Source organism: Coenobita brevimanus, chromosome 6, assembly GCF_032717465.1.
Source record: "Coenobita brevimanus isolate Jiangsu-jjx chromosome 6, ASM3271746v2, whole genome shotgun sequence".
Lineage (NCBI taxonomy): Eukaryota > Metazoa > Arthropoda > Malacostraca > Decapoda > Coenobitidae > Coenobita > Coenobita brevimanus.
The window spans coordinates 62,580,342-62,606,439 of NC_136959.1; the positions used below are offsets into that span (position 1 = coordinate 62,580,342).

A 26,098-nucleotide genomic window follows, 5' to 3' on the forward strand; every position below is an offset into this window, starting at 1 on the left:
TCAGAGCCAAAAACTTCTCCTTGAATAAAATCGTCCGGAGATAGCCAAAATAGACAGACAGATGGATAAATAGAGAGGGAGGTTGGTAGATAGACGGGTAGGTAGGTAGACAGATAGAAATGGGCAGAGAGATAGATAGATAAAAAAAAATAGCTAAGTTGAAAGTATTAATGTGTCTCCTTGCTCTAGAATCACGGGACTTGGGTGTACTTCTCGTAAGCTGTCTATTCAGGCTCTAGTCCACGAAGATTGGCTCTAGTGCTCTTCATAACATATACTTACACACAGACACACACACACACACACACACACACACACACACACACACACACACACACACACACACACACACACACACACACACACACACACACACACACACACACACACACACACACACACACATATATACACACACACACACACTCACACACACACACACACACACAGGCAGAGACAGACACACATACACACCCACCCACATACAAAGGCGAACAGACAGACAGTCAAACGGGCAGACAGACAGATAGACAGACAGACAGACAGACAGACAGACAGACACACACATACACACACACACACACACACACACACACACACACACAACCACGTATCTCGCATAACCCATTTTCTTTCCTTTGGCTTTACTCTGGACCCGTCAGCCTCTTCCCTGCGAGATATCTTGCTCCGGAATCCACTGAAACGCATCCACACCTCAAAAAAATCAAATCCATCCACATCAAGTATCAGTTTTTATGTTCTTCCTCGGATTGGTGTGGGTCTGGTTACTTTAAATGCCCCTCACGCTTGTTCTCGGTGTCCACGCCAAAAAAAAGGGTCGGGCATTAAATATCTTGCATTGTTCTGTAACTTAAACTCTCCCAGGGTGACAACATTACACTGAGTTTTGACACCGTTTTGACGCCTGCAGACCCAGGACGTAATTCATATCATTCTTGCTGTGTTCAGACGATTGTATTCAGCGTAGGGTGTTTATGAGAGCGTTATCCAATCCCTACACTTCGTAAAATTTCTCTAGGGCTGAATAAAATCGTCTGGAGGTAGAATGAACAACCTACAAAATTTGGTAACAATGCGTCATCACAGTGAACGGGTTAACCATTCACTTAATTCTTTCATAAACGTTTAAAACTTCCCTCTCAAAAACGTTTAACAATTTGCCTCAGTTTGCACGTCCTTTCACAAACGTTTAAGAACTTCCCTTTCAAAAACGATGAAAAAATCCTTCTGTTTGCATTTCCTTTCACAAACGTTTAACAATTTTCCCCTTACAAACGTTTGAAAGCTTCCCTCTGTTTCCATTCCATCCACAAACGTTCAAAAATTCCTATATGCAAATTACTTTTAATACAACTTTCTTTTTCGCGATGCTAGAAAGCTGCCTCCATATAAACTTTGCCATTTATTAAGAATCTCTCTCTCTCTCTCTCTCTCTCTCTCTCCCTCTCTCTGTCGCTTCCTAAGACCCAGTATAAGGTTCGCACTTTTTCACTGTCATATTTTTTACTCGCAGTGTGTGTGTGTGTGTGTGTGTGTGTGTGTGTGTGTGTGTGTGTGTGTGTGTGTGTGTGCCTTCCACGTATTTCTATGTTTATTTGTATGTGTGAAAGATATCCTCCAACATATGTGGCTGTGTTTGTGCATGTGTGTGTGTGTGTGTGTGTGTGTGTGTGTGTGTGTGAGAGAGAGAGAGAGAGAGAGAGAGAGAGAGAGAGAGAGAGAGAGAGAGAGAGAGAGAGAGAGAGAGAGAGAGAGAGAGAGAGAGAGATGAATAGAGACAGAGGGACAATTTTGTTAATCCAAAAGTGAGTCATAGGAGCCAGGAAGTGCTATAAGTGCTACTCCAACCAGGAACTCGAAGGCAAGGGACCTAAACTTGATCTAGGAACGGGAAAATCATCAGTGAGATAAGACAAAAAGGCGACATGTGAGTAGGTGCGTGGATCAGTGTGGATGTGGTTGCGTAGAGCGGCTGTTCGTGAGAGAGAGAGAGAGAGAGAGAGAGAGAGAGAGAGAGAGAGAGAGAGAGAGAGACAGAGACAGAGAGAGAGAGACAGAGAGAGAGAGAGGTAATACCAACCATGTTCGAGAGAGGTAAGAGGCTTTGAATATGGGGACAAGCATCTTAGGCTGCCCACACGTATGTACTGAGTTCTGAGCTCTCTGTTTAGCGGTATTGTCCTCCTTTTCCTGTCTAGCATTTATTTTTCCTCTTTCTGTTTCTCCTACTCTTCTTCTTCATCTTCTTCCGTCTCCTCCTCTTCCTCCTCCTTCGTCTTCTCCTCCTCCTCCACCTCCTCCTCCTTCTTCTTCTTTCTTTCTGATGTGAAATTGCAAGGTTATCTGTCGCGTCCATGTCTCAGCCTGTCTGTCTTTCTATCTTTATCTATCTATCTACCTCAACCGCTCCATCTACCTATCTATCTATCTGTCGGTCCCTTTCTATCTATCTACATACAGCTTTACATCTATCTATTAATGTATTGTATATATCTATCACTAGAAGTCTCTGTCTCTGTCTGTCTGTTGTCTGTCTGTCTGTCTGTCTGTCTCTGTCTCTGTCTCTCTCTCTCATTTTTTGCGCGAGGCCGGATGTTAAGGGCATCAGATGGCTGTACTTAATATTAAACCTACTTACTTTATTAGGGCCTAAGGAAATGAGATGAGTGTTGGCAGGAGGTGCTGGTAGATGTTGTCAAGGCGTTGGTGGGAATGTTGTCAGAGAGGTGAAAGGAATATTAACCACCATCGCCCTCCTGTCGTGAATAATATCGCCTAAGGAAATCATCAGGAGAATGAAAAAATAAAAGAAAATATATCCCTTAACTGAATGGGTTTGTAGTAAATTAAATGAAAATTGGTCGTATTAAGTGGGGTTAGTAACTTGGAAATGAAGAGAAATTAGTGGAAAAAGTGTTGAAAGCTGGTGGCAGCGCTAAGGGTGTTAAAAAAAAAAGAAAGAAAGAAACTGAACTGCTTTTTAATGCAAGAAGAAACAGCCAAAGAGTAAAAGCCTGGACCATTGTATTTTTTATCAAGAAATGCAATAAAGGAGAGGCAAATTCAAGATCCATTCGTTTCAAGATGCATGGACACATTGCTTTAAAAACACTGGTGGTCATAGGCAGAGGGAAATACAGACTAAGAAAGACAGTTCCATAACTGACTTGTTGATGGAAGTAACTGGCGTAGAAAGACTGGGAGTTTAAGATACTAGTGATAAAGATTGTCCGAAATATTAGTAGATAAAGAGATATTGACGAGAGAGATGTGTGATGCTGCCAGAAAAAAGCTTAAGAGGAAAAGGCCTTTTGGTAGAGAAAGTTGACAATAATGTCTGTAGGTAAACTGATGTTGGAAGAGGGGAAGGGTGGGGTGTTGTCAGTTATTGGTGTCAGAAGCAAAGAAGTAGAAATGCTGTTGGCAGAAAGAGTAGTCAACAGTGGTCCCAGATAAAGAAATATTGGAAAGCGGGGGGAAGGTGGGATGTTTTTAGTAACTGGTGTCAAAACTCTAGGCTGTTGGTAGAAAGTGTAGGCAAAAGTGATGGCGGATACAGAAATACTAGAAAGACGGAAGAAGTGGGATGTTGTGTCGAAATCTTATGCTCCTGATAGAGTTTTCAAAAGTGATGGCGAAAAAGAGATACTGGAAAGAGGGAAGATGTGAGGTGTTGCGTCAAAGGTTTAGGCTATTTTTAGAAAGTATTGTCAAAATAGAGGGGACTGTTGTCAGAGTCCACCCTGACAACACTTGTGCCATCAGCTGTTGTGGGGGTTAGGTTACTCATTGTTGGGGCCCTTTTTACTTCTCACGCCCTCACTACACACACACACACACACACACACACACACACACACACACACACACACACACACACACACACACACACACACACACACACACACACACCACCCTTCCCTCACTACACACACACACCACCACCCCTTCCACAGTACACACACACACACACACACACACACACCACCCCTCCTTCCCTACACACGCACACCACTCCTCCCTCACTACATACACACACCACCCCTCCCTCACTACACACACACACACACACACACACACACACACGCAAGAGGAAGACAAGTGGTTTAGGAGTGCGGTTTGTGGCGGTGGGTTTGAGCGCCGGGAGTGACACCTAACCCTCAGAGCCTCCACACCTCCTTCCCCAGTAGCTGTGGCGAGGCAGAAAAAGCAAGAATCGAAAACATACAGAGATACAGATACTTACACATATATATACAGATTCATACAGTACACATACACACATTCATATTCGCTCACATTTACTCATACGCACGAACACACACATGCAGATGCACGAACTCTCATATTTTCATCCACGGACTCTCCTTTCCCTCCCCCCCTCTCTCTCTCTCTCTCTCTCTCTCTCACACACACACACACACACACACACACACACACACACACACACACACACACACAATAAACAAGGCAACAAAATTACACTTACTCGTATCCTCAACTATGACATCGTTCAATCACTGTTTTGCTCTCCCTACCTACCTGGTCAAATCTCGCCTTTGCATACGGTACTAACATGAAAATAGTAATGTAAACTATATGGAAAATTCTTTATGGCTCAGTAAAGGTGCCATCATCATCATCATCATTATAATTCATACCTTCCCCTCTCCTAAGAATGGAGCGAGGTAGTATACAGAGAGCAATAAAGAAAAATAACAGACAGGAGACAGTGATTGCGAGATAAAAATACGATGATAAACCACTAACGATTAAAGTTATAAGGAAAAAAAGGAGACATGAGCGTAAAACCAGCATGAACTTAGTCTAGCAATGAAGATAAAACACTGAAGATAAAACACTGACCAAACTCCGAACACAGAACACGAATTAGCCTAAGAAGGATTAGAAGATAAGCAGAGTCCCTCAAGGCAATTCGCTTATCCTAGAAAGGCTAGACATGGCCCAGTTAGATAAAGATGGTAATGAATGAGGGTGGAGGAGCAGTGTGTGTGTGTGTGTGTGTGTGTGTGTGTGTGTGTGTGTGTGTGTGTGTGTGTGTGTGTGAGAGAGAGAGAGAGAGAGAGAGGAGTATGGAGGGAGATGGAAGATCTTGATGAACCATTACTGTGAGTCAGGGATCAGCAGCTCATCCTAGTACACACACACACACACACACACACACACACACACACACACACACACACACACACACACACATACATACGGTATTCACATAAATACATGAACACACACACACACACACACACACACACACACACACACACACACACACACACACACACACACACACACACACACACGCACACACACACAAACACACACACATACATACGGTATTCACATAAAGTACATGAACACACACACACACACATACATACGGTATTCACATAAAGTACATGAACACACACACACACACACACACACACACACACACACACACACACACACACACACACGCAAACAACCATAAACAAGCTAGATTATCAAAAATGAGACGCCTTGATTCCGTCAAACCAGAGATGGGGTAGGAGGGGGGGTAGGATGGGTGAGGGGAGCCGCTGTGAGGGGGGTAGAAGGGGGTAGAGGAGCTGTTGTGGAGGGGAAAAGAGGGGAAAGTGGTGAGGGATGAAAGAGAGTTGCTGTGGAGGAGGAGGAAAGAGGGGGAAAGGAGGAGGGTGAATGTGACAGCGTTAGGGGATGGGGCTAATGAGTTAGAGGATGGGGGTATGAGAAATGTGGAAGAGCAGGCTAGGAATGGTGATGTGAGGGGTGCAAGGGTAGTGACAGAGTGGAGGGGGAGAGAAGATGGAGGGGGTGTAAGGGGAGGAAGGGAGGGGGAAGGAGAAGAGGTCTAAGAGGAGGAAGAGAGAGGGAAGGAGAAGAGGTGAAGGAGGGGTAGGAAAGGTGAAAGGGTAGGAAAAGGAATGGGAATGGAAAGGAAAGTATGGAAGGAGTAGAGAGAGTGTGGAAGGAAGAGTGTGAAAATAGACAAAGTAATAGCAGAGAGAGAGAGAGAGAGAGAGAGAGAGAGAGAGAGAGAGAGAGAGAGAGAGAGAGAGAGAGAGAGAGAGAGAGAGAGAGAGAGAGACAGACAGACAGACAGACAGACAGACATACAGAGAATTATGGGAGTTTGGGGGGTGGAAGAGCTAGTAGATGTAACGGACAGCAGGATGAAAGGATAAGGGAGGTGGAAGGATAAGGGGCGGATGGACAAGGATGGTGGATGACGGGTATACAGGGGGGGGTTTTGCTCGTCCCCACCTCAATCCACTTGCCACGTATTGACCTCCAAATGTCCGAGGTTTGCGATGCTCCCCGCTTTAGTATTTCCTAATGATTTCCTTTGGCGTTTAATCCACCAAAAGATAAGCCATAATGGAAGTTTGGTGTCTGTCCGTCTTACTTAGGCCAGAATCAGTCTTACAAAAACGTTGACTTACACTCACTACATCATTATGAATAAGGCTCGTGTTGGTTCTGTGTAGATCTATTTTACGTTTATAAATTAAATGTTTAGGATTGATGTTTGTCGGCTACACGTCATTCAAGCAGATAATTGATTATTTGCTAAATACGTTCTGGAATAGTCGCTGTTACATCCAGGTTCCTAGCTGTACTGCTTGATGAACAGGGGCAAAGGGAAACAAGTTTCGTCCAGTCTGACCGGTCGGAGAATTGAACTCGGGTTCTTTTAGTTGAAAGATGATCACGCTAAACAATGCACAACCGACTCTCACAGAAATAAAAGAAAAAGTAGGAAATAAGGAGTACCTGAGGGGAAATAGAAATGAATTGAACTGAAATATTTACTGTTGTAAAATAGAAGAGATCCAGTATGTAATAAAAAAGAGTAGTGTTTGTAGTGCCGCAGAGGCACACGAGATAATGAAGCCTTTTTTTTTTTCTTTTTTTTTTCCGCAGCTCTGAACGTTCTTGGGGATGCACTCACTCCTATAACACACACACCACCCCAACCCCCTCTCGTCTTAACACTCTGAACGACCCTTCACTGCCCAAGAGCTACCAACAATCCTGAACCATCCTTTGAGTATCTTGATCTTCTGACTGGTAGAGATCTGTTGTAGCAGGAACAAAATACGTAGTGTAAGTCTTATAATATCTGTTAAGAGTTTTAGGCCTTTCCTTGCTACGATACTTCGCTCCACTGTTTTCTAATCTCATTCAGGTTTCCCTCTGCTGATATCTGTCCTGTGTTTACTTCAAGTCAGCCATGATTCTTGCTGTCTTGAGATATCCCCTTCTGTTCCATGTGATGAGTGTGGCCATAGCGTAGCCTATTTGTTGTAGCTGTGGTTTTGTGATTTGTAGCACTGTAGTGATTGGGGCACGCGTGGCAGCTTACAATTATGTAGTATTTGTTAGTAGCTAGCGGTTGTGAACCTGGGGTGGCTGTAGCAGTTGTGATAATGTGGTAGTTGTGGTAGCGTGGTAGTTGTGGTAGTGTGGTAGTTGTGGCACTGTGACAGAACGGTTGTGATAGGTGTGGTTGTGTGATAGCTGTGGTAGTTGCAGTAGCTGAGGTAATGTGGTAGTTGCGCCAGTGTGGTTGCTGTGGTAGTGTGGTAGTTGTGGTAGCTGTGGTAGTTGTGGAGGCTGTAGTTATGTGGTAGCTGTGGCAGTTGTGGTAGCTGTGGTAGTGTGGTACTTGTGGTAAGTGTGGAATAGCGAGGGTGACGGAATGGAAGGGCGGGGGGGTGGGTAGGAGTGAGAGTGGAGGGAGGATCGAGTGACTGTCAGCTTGGTAACTTATACTCTGTCTTCTTCCTCTGCCATCCTTTTTATCTCCCTCACTCTTTCTCTTCTTCTAGCATTTCCTCGTTCACTCACTCACTCACTTGCTCACTCATTCATTCTTTCACTCACTCCAGCTCCTATTCTTTCGCTCCTCTCTCACGCATCCCCTTATCTCTCAGACACACACCCTCTTTCACATACATTGTCCCACTCTCTCTCTCTCTCTCTCTCTCTCTCTCTCTCTCTCTCTCTCCCTCTCTCTCTCTCTCTTTCCCTCTCTCTCTCTCTCTCTCTCTCTCTCTCTCTCAGTAGATTCCACGGCCTCGTAAAAATTCCAGGACATCTGTTTCAGCTCTCCTGTTTATATTACTCGGTTATCCCAAGTTTTCTACCAAGTGTTTATATGAGATGTTTATGTGTTTACTTATGACTTGTCGTTCACTCAAATGTTTAAGTTTTACATGTTTTTCTAACCCCCCACTGTGTTTTACTCTTCCTACTAGCAGATGATTTAATTAACTTAGGGAAGTCTTAATTAACGCCTTCACTACCACAGATCCTTACTAACGTGAATAAAAGTGCAACAAATTTCTAGGGGAAATTTAACAAATTTCTAGGGGAAATTTAATGCTTTATGGGTCTTGTGCTTCTCTGCCGTATTTGTGTGCACAGTTCATATATACTTCGGTATAAATATTAAAAACTTCTTTATTATCCACTGCTGACGTTCCTACACACTGGCTATTGTTACATACCCTCAGTCTACTATGATACTCTCAGCTGCAATATATCACCTGGCGTTACGTGGAATTAGAGCACTTTGGTTGCTCCGATCAAGAGAGGATTGATAGTGAAAACATTAACACTATGGTTCCTTTGACTCATTATCATCTGGATAAAATAACCTTTAGCTAGAACTGAACACTGGAGTTGTCCAGATCATTAAGGGGTTAAGCATTTGTTTAGGGTTGGTGTATAAAATGATAAATGACTGATACATAAGATCCTTTATCAGGCAGGCTCTTTCCTAAGCTGAACATAATCGTCAGTATCAACTATGTGATCACTTATCCTACAAAGGGATATTATTATTATCATTATTATTATTATTATTATTATTATTATTACTCTTATCATCATCATCATCATCATCAACCTCATCATCATCACTGGTTATCAAACTCAGCCACTAATATTCTTATACTCATCCCTGAAGAACCTTTAACTACATGACGAAACACGCTAAGTAATTAAGGGTCTACATTAATTGTCATAAGCACATCGTTGTCCACACTTGTTTGTACCTAGCCATTAAACCAATCACAAAAAGCCTGGCAATCTCTCTCTCTCTCTCTCTCTCTCTCTCTCTCTCTCTCACAGAGAGAGAGAGAGAGAGAGAGAGAGAGAGAGAGAGAGAGTAAGGTGATGCCCCGTGAAAGAAGAGTGTGTGTGGAATGCTGTGTGGGTGTGGGGTTTTTCAAGTTATGGCAATTTTTTCTTCTTCCACCTCTCTCTGTCTCTGTCTCTCTGTCTCTCTCTCTCTGTCTGTCTCTGTCTCTGTCTCTGTCTGTCTGTCTGTCTCTAACCCACCTAACCGTCCCTCGTTCTCTCCCACAGGCGCCATGGACCACTCAGGCTACCCAGGGGACTCCTCCGCCTGGGACGATGGTAGCGACTCCGAGATAGCCAAGTGGGTGATGAGGTGGTGGTACAGTGGTGTTGTGTGCACGGTGGAAACAATACCCCCGCCCTAGATAAACCCCCTCCGCACCCACACGCATCCCCCCACGCACTCTAACCCCCCACATACCTCACACACATCCTTATCCCCTTACACAGCCTCCCCTCCACTCAACACTCAAATCTCAGCCTTGCGAGGGGGCACTAACTTGATTCTGACTCTTTGTGTGTGTAATGTGATGACTAACCAAGAGGATTCTAACAGTACCGGTATTTTGTTTGGATTCACTCAGGTTAGATGAAGAGCTGGACTAGAATCCCGCTGCTACTCACTATTGTTTTTTTTTTTTTTTTTTTTTTTGTGGCAGTTTTCATACTGATTTCAAAAGTGCAACAAATTTCTAGGGGAAAAATGTATAAAAATTTACAGACACTCTTCCAAGCCATGGAGTCGCGTAGTGGTCGCCATCTGTCAGACCGTAAAAAAAAAAGAATATTACAGGAGTACTATTTATACAAAATAATGTACTGCAGCGAAACCTCCCATACAAATTTCCCCGTCTCTCACGCGACTTCACCTGCACTTCTTTCCCGTGTTTCCAACATCATCAACAATCCAAGTTTCTCAAAATTTTTATGGCGGTGAAGTGAGGAGACCTCAGCACATTACGGTGAGCACGTTGCCACATCACAACTCTCATCCAAGTATCTTTCCCGTAAGCAAAACACAAAATACAGATACTTTCAATCAAGTTATCCACACACACACACACACACACACACACACTACCTTACCTTGCCTACGTGATGTCAAGGTGTGGTCTCTTTTTTTGGGAGGAGGGGGGGTACAGTCCGGGAATCACGTATCTTGCTGCAGTGGTGAATAAGCCGTGGAAAAGCCAATCCATCCAAGCGTGCACTAATTCGGTTCACGTAGGTAATTTATCACTAGGTTTAACCACTTCACTCCAGAGACGTGTTTTTCACTGTATTCTTCCTACCCTCTTATTATTTTGTTCAGCTTAGGATAGAGTTTTTGAACTTAGTGGGATTTGATGTACCCGTCATTCATCCGTTCAGTATCAGAGTTCCACCTCGAACAGTATTATACCGTGTTCGGCAGCTTCAAAGAAATAATACGTCCTCAGGTTCAAAAACTTAACATTTTGGTAAAGCATCACTAATTTTAAATAATTTCCATACAAAACTAGGAGAATGATTTGATTACACTGCTCAGGTAACACCGACACTCATCACAATTTCAACATCAAACACTGCGCATAAAACCGTAATTATGTTACCGTCATAGTCGCTGCACACATCGTTTATGATGACGCAGATCTCATTTGAGAACGAAACTTTTTTCTTTAAGCATCCCTCAGGTTGTCCTAACCATTTACACTTATCCACCACCCATCAGTCTTGATCTCCAGTGTTTTCCTATTACAAACCAGTGTAACCACTAGTAAAACTCTGCATCTTATTTATCGCCATGATCATCTCACAAGCGAGATACACTCGCATCAACTTTACCTCCACGCCTTTTCATCGACACTTCTACGCTCATCGCAACAGACACAGTAAGACGATTGGAACGGAATGATTCACTGTGATTATTAAAAAAAAAAAAAAAAAAAATACCATATGGTGTGGGAAACGGAATAAATCACGGAAAACATGAATTTAGCTATACCGTGGCAAGAAGAAAGAAAGCTCGCATTGCTCTCACAAAGATGTCGTCAATGATGCAGGTAAAAGTGCTCATGAAACGAAATAGTTACAGTAAAAAGGAGGCGGAGAAATTTAAAGTATAATGTATCAAATCAAATAAACCACGCAATAAATAGCTGATTAAATCGCAAAATGATCACCGCGGGGAGTCAAACGTACGCGTGCTCCGAGTATTACGAACAGACTGAGGTGAGACAGTTCAGGAGGTGGTTCGTGAAGCGCTTCAACGCTGCTTAACGACCCACACTTAGGGAGGTTCGCTGTTATAAAGATCAAGGTCATTTGTGCCTTACTTTCCCTTTGATTTATTTACACAAACGCAATGAGGTTACTGTGAAAATAAACCAGGGAAATTAATGGACGAATATTGGAAAGCGCAATGAGTGAAATGGATGGGAGGGGAGGACGACTGAGGAAGAACGGGAATTTTAGGCCAAACAATAGAGATCGCATCATCTTTACGAGAAAAGGTATGAGCCGGGAATAAGAAACTGGTGTGACGATATGTGTGCCTGATTGAAAAAAAGAAAAAAAAAAAAAAATCAGTGTTCACTTTGCTCGAAACAATCTGACACCACAGACGATGATTACTGAAAAAAAAAAAAAAAGCTCGATGATTCTATCCCATGCTGGTAACTTGCTATCATTAGGATGCTAAAAATCGCTGGAATGTTACATTATCTATCCTCATCATAGTTAGTAAATATTGTTGCTATATACACATTCATTTGAAAATCATTCATCTTGAACATTTCGAGTTGCATTGATCATTTAGCACATCATCGGCCACCTCCTAGTGGATACATTATAATTTTTTGTAATGATCAGTCTACTAAAAATACATGCGTAACCAAGTATTCTAACCTGAGTGAACCATTTGAAGTATTATCTAACTCATATCAAAGTCTTATCTAATCCAAACATCCATTTAACATACTAAACCGTAGTCTTTAATGAAAGGGAGCATTTCTGACCAAAGAAAACGAGCTCCCAGTTTGATAGCGGGCGGGATAGTGTACAGTAGGCCGGTGGGGGGGGGGGGGAAGAGGGATGCTGAACTGACTGACTCCCTCCCCCCTCCATACCCCTCCCCTTCCTCTCCTCCCTTCTCCACACTCCTCCTGTAACACCTGTGCACAACCTACTGACTTGTTGTGGATCTTTACTGATACTAGAACAATGTTATACTTCCTAATTACTAATACTTTCTTGTTTTATTATGAGACAAATAAGGCTGATGTATATAAAATAGACTTAGAATGATGACAGTATTCATGTGTCCATTGTCTTAGATGTTACTGATACCAAGGGTTGAAGCGGCTTCATTCTCGAACATAGTTACTATCAATTTTCTGTTGTAACAATAATCTCTGTTTTATAGGAAGAACGAGGAAAACAGTAACATTTAGCATTCATCTCTTCTTGTTCATCCTACAAAATTAAACCAGAGTTACGACAGGGATTCGATCGTAAATATATGTTCCAGAATCCCACACTAGCAGAGCCATTCCATTGAAGGTGCTGGTCATGCGCGTCGCCCAGCCCCTCTGCATGATCGCCTTACATCTTAATTACGATATGTTTGGATTTTTTTTATCATGCATTTCTCTGTGCAAAATTACTATATCATGGACAAACTACTAACCGTACTAGCCTATATATGCAAAATCCACAATCTTACATCTCAGTACTATAATACATCCCCCCGACCCATTTGAAATTTGGGAGAAAAATGTTTGAACTGGAGGAGTCATACTGTAGCCTTCACCCCTTTCAAAACTAGTGGCTTTTTCTAAACTTAAAAATCATCTGGAAAATACAAGAATGATGATAATGCGAAGACGATGCCGGATTCAGGAGGCAAATCTAAGCAATCTTCATCCCCCTCCCCCACCATGTCTGACCCTCCAGCTTGAAAATAACTAAACTGAATAAAATCGTCTGGATACAGCAAGAAAATACCATCGTCGGCTTCAAAAGGCAAGTTTTATTAACCTCGAGAAGTCCAGAAGCCCTCCCTAAGCTAGATAGAACCGTCTGGAGGCAGCAGGAACAAAATAAACCACTGTCTCTCACCTGGCAGAATGTCTCGCGGGGCGGCCACCTTCATCGCCGTGCTCTTCATAGGATACCTCGTGTTGGGCCTGACGGGCAACTTCCTCACCATCCTGGCCCTCCTTCGGTGTCCTAGGGTTAGAAATGTTACGGCGGCGTTTATCATAAGGTAGTGTGGATTTTCTCTTTCACACTTATCTTCTCCCTCACATTTCCTCGTTTATACCCCCCCCTCTCTCTCTCTCTCTCTCTCTCTTATCTATCTATCTATCTACCTATCTATAACCGTCCATCTATCTCACGGTCCTGGCCTTCCTTCAGTGATGAAGATAACAAGTTTAATGATAATTGTGGTGTCAATAATAATAATAATGATAATAATAATAATAATAATAATAATAATAGTAATACAGGTGATGATATACCGGCAGCCTGTGCGTGGCGGACTTCCTGTTCTGCGTACTAGTACTGCCGTGGGAAGTGTCTCGCTTCCTGGCGGGGGAGTGGCTCTGGGGAGAAGGGTGGATTTGTACGCTGTTCCCACTACTGAGGTGAGAGAGAGAGAGAGAGAGAGAAATGTTCGTTTTGTAGTGTCATTTGATATATATACCTGTATATATATATATATATAGATAGATAGATAGATAGATACATACATACATAAATAGATAGATAGATAGATAGATACATGAAACTTCATGTTTGTGTGTGTGCAGTACATATGTTAGTGTGTGCTTTTGTGTGAATGAATTTATTAATATATGTATGTATGCTTATTAGCGTGCAGTCGAATCTGTCCACTCCTTTTCCCCATCTTTCACAAAATACAACTGCGAGATTAGGAGAGGCACTCAGAACTTCAACCCCTTCAGCCCGAAGAAGTCTGTCTTCATAAATTACATTTTTGTTCTCATCAAACGATTTTATTTTATTTTTTTTATTGTGAAGAAATAATTGGAGATTATTTCTAACCCCTCCACTACGAGAGATAGTAGAAGGTTAGGAGGTAGTGAGAATAAAGTAAAAGCAGACGTCGTCGTGGTGTAGTTAACCAATTCGCTTACATTAAATCCTTGGTAGACATGCAACCTCCCAAACTGCATACTCCACTCACCCACACCCACACCCACCTATACACACACTCGTCACCAACCTCTCTCCAAGTCACTGTGTCCCCATCACCCCTCTCTTCCTTTCCCCCTCCCCACTTTTTCTCCATCCCTACTCTCACTCATACCTCCCACTCTTCTTTTACCTCCATCCCCGCTGTTCTTTTCCTCCCCCCTCCTCCACCTTCAACCCTATACACATCTCAGTCCCTACCCTTCTTTTTCTCCCCATCTCCCATCCCTAACCCCTACCTCCACCCCTCTCATCATTACCCCTACCCTCTTCCACCACCAATGTCCCTCCCTGGTAAACACCTCCCCATCCTTTCCATTCCCCCACAATACCCTCCACCTTCCTCCCAGTCCCCATCCCTTCATCCCCTCCTTCTATCCCGCCATTACTATATCACACTTCATTATTATCTCTTCCACATCACCCAGTTGCCACTCCTTCACTCCCCCTCTGTGTCTCTCCCTCTACCTCCCTTTCCCCTCCCCTTCTCTACTCCCCCCCCTCCCCCTGACCACACAAAGGCCTGATCCCGAACTGTCAGGCCGCAGTCAAGTGGTTCAGATGATACAATTGATATCCTTGAACCTGACCGCCACTGAGAGAGAGAGAGAGAGAGAGAGAGAGAGAGAGAGAGAGAGAGAAAGAGAGAGAGGGTGTGCTTTGTCTAATGTGTTGTTTTGCTTATACAGGAAAGGAGTCTGTGTGTGTGTGTGTGTGTGTGTGTGTGTGTGTGTGTGTGTTTTGATACGTGCTTGATATGTGTTTCTATATTACAGATACTGGAATGTGGCAGTATCACTCCTATCCATCGCCATGATCACCATAAACAGGTCAGTGCCACTCCACTCGATTAACGCACTCATCCCACTCAGCACTCATTCAAGTTCCACTCGATCCCCTCCCAGTCCTATCTAGTGCTTCCCCTGTATTCCACTCCACATTCATTTTACTTCCACTCACTCCACACCCAAGTAAATTTATTCCCACTCGCCCCATGAAACTCATTTTAATCCCACTCAACGTCTTCCTCAGTCCCACTCCAAGCTTATTTTAGTACCCTCATCCCACTCAGCACCCAGCAAGCCCCCTCTCAGCAAAACGAGCGGGATTACACTGGTGCAAAGATGAATAAAAAATCTAAATATAAAGTATATCTGGCTAATGTTGTCAAAGAGGGTGAGGTGTAGCAATGAAAAGAAAGTGACAGATTAGCCTCATGTGAAACACACACACACACACACACACACACACACACACACACACACACACACACACACACACACACACACACACACATTTGAGGAAATGTGTGTCTGAATTTTACACTGAAATATCACAACCAGGATGCACACATTTTTTGCAGAATATATTTAACTGACGATGTGACAAAGTAGTAGGAAAAGTACCCATGAATTTAATTGCATTTCGAAAGGAGTGGATTAAATTAACGAAGACTTTGGGGAAAATGTCACTGTAATCGATTGCAGTTACTAGAAATTGTTATCGACGACAACGATTAGCCTACAGTTACAAGTTACAATTACTCACCTCCACTCACCCCATTCAACTCCCAGTCACTCCCACTCAACCCCAATCAGCCCCTGCCTGGCCTCACTCATCCCATTTCACTCCCTCCCCCACCCCATTCAGCCCCATTCAACCCGCACTCACTCCCATTCAGCCATCACGCAACATTAACTCACTCCCACTCAGCCCTGACTCATTCCACTCATCCCACTCACTCCCACTCACCCCCTACAGGTACATAATGATCGCACACTTCAGCATCTACAAACTAGTGTATCGTAAGGTGTGGATCGCCCTCATGATCGCCTTCTGCTGGGTCTTCGCCTTCGTCATGCTCCTGCCAACCCTCCTCAACAAGTGGGGTACGTAAACTGGGAGCCAAATTTCCGATCTGGGGTACGTACCACATTTCAGAGCTGCAGTACGTAAGTCAGAAACCAAATTTAGGAACTGGGAAGCTGGGGCACGTACCATATTTATGAGTTGTGGTGCATGAGAACATCTAAAAAAAAAAAAAAAATCTCGTTCAAGAGGTTATAGTTTTTTCACCTTAACGTGCCCAGAAATAGTTATATTGCTGCATATTTAACTTAGCTCAGTAAAAAAAAAAAGCACTATAACTCTACATCCTTTCCATTGCACTTCCTCGTGACTAGCACTATATTCTAGCGTTGATCTGATGCTGCAACTCTGAATGCAAGAAGGAGAGGTGGCAATTTTAGGTCAAGTTAATGTGAAAAGAGTATAACATCGCTCTCACTACTACAGGAAGATTTGGTTTCGACCGTCGCCTCCAGACCTGTTCCATTCTCGACGAGGAGAATAAATCGCCCAAACAGGTACTTTTTGGGCTGGGCTTCTGCGTCCCTGCCATCATCATCATCATCTGCTACTCCCTCATCTTTTACGTCATCCACAAGTGAGTGTCACCCTCTACATCATCATCATCATCATCGTCATCATCCTTGCTCTGGGCATAGTTTTGACAGTCTGTTCTCTAAAGCCCCGCACTTGTCCTACGAGCCACATTACTTATGTCACTGGAACATCATGCTTTAATAGTAGAAGCTGTGATTGCTTGCATGAGTTTACCTTACGAATATTACGGTTAATTAGTTTTTAATACAATTATGTATGATTTAAGGAAACTAAATATCTCGCCTCAACCCCTAATTACTTGTTCCTAACCTGTATTGATCTGTGCTGAAATGTACTGACCTGTGCCGATGTATGCTGATATTTACTGACCTGTCCTTACCTTTTCCTGACCTATACTGACCTGTCCTGACTTTTTCCTGGGGTATATTGACCTGAACTGATATGTGCTGACCTGCTCTGACCTTTTCCTGAGCTATATTGACCTGTACTGACAAACTGACCTGTTCCGACTTTTTCTTGGGGTATACTGAACGTAATTGACATTCTGACCTGTTCTGATCTCTCCTGACCTACATTGACCTGTACTGACCTAGGCTGACCTGTGCTGTCCTCCCCTCCCCCAGGTCCGAGAAGAGGATGCGGCAACACAGCTCCCGCAGCGTGAATGGCTCCCACCACGGTCCCTCACTCCAGCACCAGGCACGGGCACCAGGAAAGGTAGGCGTTATCTTATTTTCTTTCACTCACTTTCTCACTTACTTACTCTGTCACTCTCATTATCTTATTCACTCACTCACTTATCACGGCCCCTCACTCCAGCACCAGGTACAGACACCAGGCAAGGTAGGTACAATCTCAGCTTTCTTACTGACTCCTCACTTACTTGCCTTCGCTGTCACTCACGCGCTTATCTGTTTGGTCTCTCACTCACTTGCTTGCACACTCACTCACTCACTTTCTCTTCACTCATTCACTCCCTTACATACTTAATCAGCCACTTATGGGGGTAGGGGTGGCTCAGTGGTACAGCGGCGGACTCGAGACCAAAGGGTCGAGAGTTCGCGTCCCGCCCGGGTAGCTGCCCTGCTGAGAGAGGTAGCGCTTTCCCGTCACCTAGCGGGGCTACATGATCTACTAAAGTCTAGCTCGGGGAATTCATTTCCCCATTGAAAAAAACAATAATAATCAGCTACTCACTATTTCATTCACTTGAGAGGAAAGGGTGAGGTATTACGCACGAGCTACGTCAAGATTAATGGTGTACAGGAGAGAGAGAGAGAGAGAGAGAGAGAGAGAGAGAGAGAGAGAGAGAGAGAGAGAAAGATTATATACTCACACTCCACCTATCGACTGCAGGTGGACCGTGAAGTAAGGCGTCGGCGTAACGAGTGGCGTATCACCAAGATGGTCTTAATCATCTTTATCGCCTTCCTCATCACCTACCTGCCCATCACCCTCGTTAAGAACCTCGACAAGAAGGTGGAATACCCAGGTGAGATTAAGAGTACTATTTCTCGTTGATCTGAAAGTCCGTGACACCTATTCCCTAGCAATTTATTTTGCCCCTTCTTTGCTAGAGGTCTTTTCTTCTTTCACTAAAATCCCCTGGAGGTAGTAAGAGTAAACTAGGAGATGATATCAATGTAAGAAAGAGATTAACACCAACTTATCTTTATGTTTTGGTACCAAAAAGAGTCCAAACTATCAAAATTTTTGCCCACTTCTCTCTCTCTCTCTCTCTCTCTCTCTCTCTCTCTCTCTCTCTCTCTCTCTCTCTCAATCTATCTGTCTATCTTTTTTTCCCCTAAATCTCAGATCCCTAAAACCAAACTCCCCTTACGTCAGGATGCCAAGACTGTCAGAGAGAGAGAGAGAGAGAGAGAGAGAGAGAGAGAGAGAGAGAGAGAGAGAGAGAGAGAGAGAGAGAAGAAAAGAAAAAGTCCTTCCCTCGCTTCACGTCAAGTGTTCTAAGTGTTCTAAGGTTGGCCATTATAAGTTCCTACAACCGTTACTTGGATTCTAAGTGGCGATGGAGGCTTCGTTGCACCTTTTTCTTAGTGATTTATTTTACATGATGATGATGATGATGAATGTGTGTCTACAGGTCTACACGTGCTGGGTTACGTGCTGATCTACATCTCGTCGTGCATCAACCCTGTCATCTACGTGATCATGAACAGGCAGTACCGACAGGCCTACAAGACGGTGCTACTGTGCAAGCGACCCAGACTGCCCTCGCTCACGTCATCACACTCAGGTTGGTAGCACACACACACAAACACATACACACACACACACACACACACACACACACACACACACACACACACACACACACACACACACACACACACACACACACACAATCTCTGTCTGTCTGTCTGTCTGTCTGTCTGTCTGTCTCTCTAATCAGCTTAATATCGTCTGAGTAGTGGACGGGAATACCTCTGAGAACTCACACCTGCAGCACACCTCTACACAGCTTGACAGAGAGAGAGAGATAGATAGATAGATAGATAGATAGATAGAGAGAGAGAGAGAGAGAGAGAGAGAGAGAGAGAGATCCCTTTGACGTCTTTGTGAACCAGGAAGGCTGGAATGAATGGCCAAGGATGATTAGCGTACCTCGAGGGGAAGTAAGGGGATGAGAGAGAGAGAGAGAGAGAGAGAGAGAGAGAGAGAGAGAGAGAGAGAGAGAGAGAGAGAGAGAGAGAGAGAGAGAGAGAGAGAGAGAGAGAGAGAGAGAGAGAGAGAGAGAGAGAGAGAGAGATCCCTTTGACGTCTTTGTGAACCAGGAAGGCTGGAATGAATGGCCAAGGATGATTAGCGTACCTCGAGGGGAAGTAAGGGGATGAGAGAGAGAGAGAGAGAGAGAGAGAGAGAGAGAGAGAGAGAGAGAGAGAGAGAGAGAGAGAGGGAGAGGGGGGGGGGATTCAGACACTCCTTCGACCCGAGAACATTTCTTATATTTATTTCTAGCTAAAACCAGGAACAAATAAGTAACAACAGCTTAAACTAACAGAAAAGAGAGCAATCCGGCAACAAATACACGTCTAAATTATTCTCACACACGAAAACCGGAGATATTGAGCCTAATTATGAATACTGAGTCCAAGAAAGGTGTGAAGAAGGAAACCCCCAATTTTGAAAGATAATTTCTGAAGCTTGTGATGACTGAACGTATTTGTCATATGTTTATCGTTGCTGACTACACCCTGAAATGTGGGATGCCGATCACTTTAAAAAATTATAGGCTTTCCATAATTTATCTTCAGAATTTGGGGACCTTCTTACATCTTCGCCTACTCATTTTTTTTTTAATACTACAACCATAACAATCTCCACATAGTCAAGTATGCGCTATATAATCAAGAGGCAAAATTGTTACTTCTGCTGGAAAACTTCGATGCATTGTAACAGTATCAGACTAACGCAAATTAATAACAACATTAAGCTTAGTTAGATATATATTAATATTTTAAGTAACTACTGATTGTATTAACCTCTTCAGTCCAGTGACGTATTTTCAGTTTAATGCCTGTTCCCGCTTGAAAATTGAATTCATATTACGAGGCTTGTACACTTGCAAGGATCACGTATTATATGGTAGCTTTAATTAACCTTGTCACGGCTAAATGTATCCCCAAAACCGTATAAAATTGGTTGGTAACAGCATTTAGTCAATTAAAAAAAAACTCCACTGAACTGAAGGGGTTAAGACGTAGTCATGAATGTTACTCTTGTAGCTGAATCACATAAAGGGTCGTCTTCTCAGTGGCAATGGACGCTTCGTGGCACCATTTTCTTAACGATTTATTATGCATATAACACCTTAATATTCTCTTTTATATCATTTCTTTAACTTAGTATTGATATAGTTGTCTTCAGTGACGTACAAGAGGATAAAAAAGTGTAATATGCTAAGTAAATCGCCGAGAAAGAGTCGCTACGAAGCTTCCTATTTCATCGAACACGACCTTTGTATTTACTGTAATTAACAAGAGCCTGAAACAGCATGTAGGGGTGAAGGAATGTGTCGAGAGCAGCATGGTAAGCATGGTTGGTCTTCTCTTGCAGAACTGGACAAGGCCGCCTCTTGCAGAAGGTATGAAACCATCAAGTGCGACAGTTGCATGACCCATCCCTCACTCACACACCCGCCCCACTCACAGCCCTCCTCCAGACCCCACTCACTGCATGACGTCTCCTATCACATCAAGAAGACCTTTCATTCCCACTTACTAGGTTCTAAAACTCCAGATACTCTGAGTCTTGAAACCATATCGTTGGATGGTCTAACGCCAAGTATTCAGTGCGGTGCGTGTGAGGGTCTGCGGACAGCCCACACCTCAGCTTGTGTAGAGTGCCAGACCAGGAGTAACACCAGACGTAACACGGTGCCAGGGACGCCTCTAAGGGGCAACAGGGTCAATAGGGTAACACCAGGTCATATTGACTGCTGCCCTCAAGCCTTCGTCGACCACCTCCTTGATCTTGGCCCCTCACATTTGGTATCCTCGACCCAATCTGTTAATCGAATCACAGTTACCAAAAAACAGCTGATTGAAAGTAGTAGAGCCTTCAAAAGCAGGTCTTGTGATGACATTATTGCAGCATCGCCTGATATTGAAAGGAGTCAGTGCTTGAAACGTTCCACCGGCAAAAGTCGAAGTCAGACCCACAACAAAAGTAGGAGAAAAAATCAGGCTGCGCAATCTGATCATACAAGCATTACCAAGAGTCAGTTCACTAGGAAGTCAGGAGGAACAAAACAGAAACCTCATACCACACACATACAGCCAGGCATCATCATTTCCACAGATTTCAACCTAACATCAATTCCTCCCCACACACCCAGACTAGAGAAATCCACATCACATGCACCCACACCACACTCACCCACATCACATACGCACACGAATCACCCAGAATATACGATAAGCGTCGTAGAGAATGGTCGAAATATACCTAAGAATTCTAGTCTTCCCCATGAAGTCTCCTTAGACCAAAGATTAATCCAGGTCTTACCAGAGACCAATACCAGCTCCCCCACACCAGACCAATCCCTTCCACACGTCCCCCACACACCCACTACGTATGTCCCCAATTTGAATACCTTAGAGACAAGGGGAGAGAGCGGCCATAGACAAAAAACTCCCTCCTCCTCGTCGCCAGAAGCGAAGGGAGACGTGGACCTCAGCACCTGCAAGCAACAGAAACCCAAGCCACCCTGTGAGAACTCGCATGCACATGACAACCCGGGATTCCAGGACTGAGCGTGCTTGACCCCTTCTGCATGTGAGAACTTTTGGTCCCTGTGTTGGCTTTGCTGTCGCTCTAAAAATGCTCCTGCTTCTCACCATTCTATCCTCTGCTTTGCGCATCCGCTTTTCGGAATGAATACATATTGCTTTGTTATACAGTATCAGTTTTCACATAAATCCAAGAGGTGGCCTGATGCTTTTCTTTCATGTACATTAAATGCTTAAGTGGAAGTAGGCTGGTCTCTTGTGGCTTTAATAATCTGAAATACGGTAGTTTAACCTTAAGCCCTCCATTATTTTTTTTCTTGCCAAGGAGCATGGAGCTTTTGATAACTGTTCTGAGATCGCTGGGAAGCCTGCTTGTTATTTTTTTTTATCTCTTATACAGCATCGCAGTTTGTGTTACGTCTCTGATTTTCAAACAAATTTGTGTCTGTGCTTACTGATCACGACTCCCGTAGTATCTGTTGTTGTTGTACCACATGTCAGTGCATATTTGCTGTAACATCCTACCGTCATAAAGTTTTTTTTTATTAACATTGTACCAACTTCCTCAAGGACAACATTTTTCCTGTTGTCAGTCCAGATAGCAAAAAATAAATGCACATACTACTGGTTAATAAAATATACAAATAGCAAAATTCTGTTGTTATAAATTAGGAAATATGTAGGGCATCGAAATGAAAGTCTTATTTGGTAACACCTCTTCCTCAGCGACTTATTCTGCTCTTTACACCACGGTACCTTCTTGTATATACTTAATACAAACTACACTGAAATTATTAAGATATAGATAACATACAAGAGAATGCAGAGATGTGACATGCAAAATAAAATCGCAAAGGAAGAGGTGCTACGAAGCCTCCTGCCTAGAAAACAACCCCGAATCTGTTCCCTTTTTGCAGAACGCGGGAAGGGGCGCAACAAGGCGGTTGTGGAGGAGCTGAATGACAAGACCATGATGTCGCAGGTGTCTCTCTCGGACGCAGGGGCCATGCCGGAGTGCCATGAGCTGCCGGAGGTGTTCGTCGAGAAGTGAGATAATTTAACCCGCCTACCCGCAAGAAGAGAGTACACATGGGGGCGTCAGTGTTGCCTTAACTATGTGTACTAGGGCAGTCTTTCCCAGCCTTCCCGCGTACCAGCTACAAAGTACCCTTGTGAGGCCCTGACAGCAAGAGAAACCTATACCGACCACCTTCCCAGCGGCCAGCAAAGACGAGAGAGCAGAGTTGGATGCTTAAACGCTTTTAATCCGGGGACTTTTTTCATCTCGCAAACTTTGACTGATCGTATGTAACTTAAGAGACACTATTCGTACTGGAGAGGTTGAACATTGCCTGCACTCACCTGGGCAGATTTTTGTTTTTCCTGCGTTCAGTATAAGCGTATGGATGTAACAAGGAAAAATGATGAGGCACCTAATCGGATTGAAAGGCTTAAACGTATCCCAGCCACCAAAACATACTTAGACGAGGTTAAGACTGTGCAACTGATCTGTCCATTCGTTCACACAGGTCAGAACTGGTGTCACTTCGCCTGTATTTATGAACGATTGAATAATAAAAAACAGTACATGAACAAAACCACAGTAGCTATTAGGAAAAATGTGTACGTATAAAACAGATCACAAGTTCCATTACTAAAAGGGGATGGAACTTTAGCTATAAGATTTTGTGAGAAAAGTGAAAACCTCAGTATCAGTGCTAAGTTTTAAAACAAGATCACCCAGAGAGCGCTTACCTCCGTCAAGGCAGCACCATCCCCTTTTTCATGCTTTTTTTATGACCTTGGCCCTGACCTTTGACCTTTTCACCCAAACTTTGACCACTTATTCATCTGATTATCTTCAGTCAGTACGGACTTGGAACCAGTCCATCTAATTGTTGTTCTTTTTTTTTTTTTCACATTATGCTGCACACAGACAAACAGATAGACAGGCAGACAGACAGACAGGCAGACAGACAGGCAAACTGACAAACAGACCGAGCAAATGACATAACTTCCTGGGTGGAGTTAATAAAAGACACATAACGAGCACTTCATAGTACAAGAAAACGAAAACCGAAAAAATGTTGGTGAAAAAACAAAAAACAAAAAAAAGACAACGAAAAATGAACTGACTGAACATCAAAGTGTAAGAAAAATTTTCTTGCACAAAACAGATCGCATCAGCCATGATATTGAGGTGGAACGAAAGAGTATGTACGACACAGAAGACATTCGCTGGAGAGAGAGAGAGAGAGAGAGAGAGAGAGAGAGAGAGAGAGAGAGAGAGAGAGAGAGAGAGAGAGAGACGCAACCTTTACATGACGCATTATGACCAAAGAAAGGGAGGATTCACATCGCTTCACAAAAAATAATCTAAGCACTTGTCTAAGAAACTAGCTTTTCACTCCAAGTTGGAATGAAGAGGAGACAGAGGAAGGAGCAGACAGTGAAGGGGGGAATCTGTGAGTTAACAAGAGTTTTTATAAATTTAATGTCGGCTTCTCTTAGGCACAGAAAACTTCGTAACACCTCTCCCTTGTTGATTTATTTAGCATATTACATCTCTGTACTCCCTTATATATTATTTGTCTTATCATATTGACATAGTTTACACCAGTTACACAGTAGATGCAAATCCAGCCTCATCTGGACGCGAACCCGGTGGACTGCAAGCTTAAGTTCCCCCCCTCTTGCAGTCCAACATCTTTCTTTTGTTGTATAGACAGGGAATATAGAGGAACGTTTGTATGACCAGGCAGCGGAGCCAACCTGTTAATATCAGAGCTTCCACATGAAGGCGTCCCTCTCTGGCACCAAGAGAATAGTAATATGTAGTAGGCAAAAAAATCACTAAGAACTGCAAAAAGGCCTCATAGCCAACCAGAATGTAACGCCAAAATACCATTCATATTAGACAGATTTTGTTCTAACTTGGCCTAGAAATGCCATCTCTCCATCTCGAATGCTGAGGTGTAACGACAGAGTAACGCTAAGAATAGATGCTAGTCACGAAGATGTGCTCTGGATACGATGCTTAGCAGTTCTATTGTCTTTTTTTGTCACTGAGCTGCGTGATATGAACTGCGAAAGGACGAAAATCTGGGCCATGTTAAGGTAAAACGAGTATTGTCTGATAATGCACGGGCATTTTTTTTTTTTCTCTGAGGCTAGATAACTGATGTAAATAGTAATCCTCCTCCACCCTCTTTTAATGTGTTTTACTGGATATGTGTCATTCTGTATATATCTTTAACATGTAGGAAAATTAATGTTTATTGAAGAACTCTATATTTTTTCAACATGTAAGAAAATTAGTGTCTGTTAAAGGACCCCAGTGTAGTAAACGAAAGTAAAAAAAATGTTTCGCAGTTTTTCATATTAAACTTAAGTATACAGTAGATCTGGGGTTGCTCAGACGTGTATATATATTCCTGTATGTTTATGTATGTAATGTATGAAGTAATGTATATACATCCTAATCTTTATATTAATCTTAAACACCAACCCTTGTGTACATAAACCACTGTGCAGTACGCTAACCATGTATGTACACTTTTACTGTACTTCAAGTTTCTTAGGACAACTAACCATCGTTATGTGTGCACTCGACCAAAAAATTATCTTTTCCAGCCTTTCGTCATTAAATTCTGAAACAGTTGTTTTTGTTATTATTGTTACTCTACCCCGGTCTGTCGAAAATGAGCAAGCACCGCCTACCTGTGGCAGAAAGAGCCTTGCCAGGGTGGAACATGGCCTTTCCACATCGCAAGGTGCAGGGAAAATGGAGGAGGTATAGTCCCCAAGAGGATGAGCTGTGTGTAGGAGATACTGGAATGGTAATCTCAGTCCGTGCTTAGACTACTTGGTAAATGCGGTTGAGTTCCCAGCCTGGGAGGGTTGTGCAAGGCCAGCTATCGCGTCTTGGCTCCAAGGCATTCCCATTGTAGTACCTCCCGGTAAGATGGTAACCATCCACCTTCTACCTTTTTGGTGGGTTAACGGGTGGTACACCCAAGGATGACCCGAGACTATGCAGGGCAGGGGCG

The 26,098-nt window shown here is 43.3% G+C and overlaps 1 protein-coding gene across 1 annotated transcript in view; it reads left to right on the forward strand.

The window, feature by feature from the left end:
• The window catches only part of LOC145400151 (G-protein coupled receptor moody-like), a 66,513-nt gene extending 42,661 nt beyond the window's left edge, over window positions 1-23,852 (forward strand). Inside the window, exons 3-12 of the mRNA XM_080272667.1 lie at window positions 9,421-9,493; window positions 13,298-13,438; window positions 13,701-13,820; window positions 15,168-15,221; window positions 16,153-16,280; window positions 16,687-16,837; window positions 17,421-17,514; window positions 18,154-18,289; window positions 18,902-19,054; window positions 22,967-23,852. Coding sequence (XP_080128793.1) covers window positions 9,426-9,493; window positions 13,298-13,438; window positions 13,701-13,820; window positions 15,168-15,221; window positions 16,153-16,280; window positions 16,687-16,837; window positions 17,421-17,514; window positions 18,154-18,289; window positions 18,902-19,054; window positions 22,967-23,100 — 1,179 coding nt within the window. The 5' untranslated portion in view covers window positions 9,421-9,425 and the 3' untranslated portion in view covers window positions 23,101-23,852. The remainder of the gene's footprint in view (window positions 1-9,420; window positions 9,494-13,297; window positions 13,439-13,700; window positions 13,821-15,167; window positions 15,222-16,152; window positions 16,281-16,686; window positions 16,838-17,420; window positions 17,515-18,153; window positions 18,290-18,901; window positions 19,055-22,966) is intronic.
• The last annotated feature ends 2,246 nt before the right edge of the window (window positions 23,853-26,098 follow it).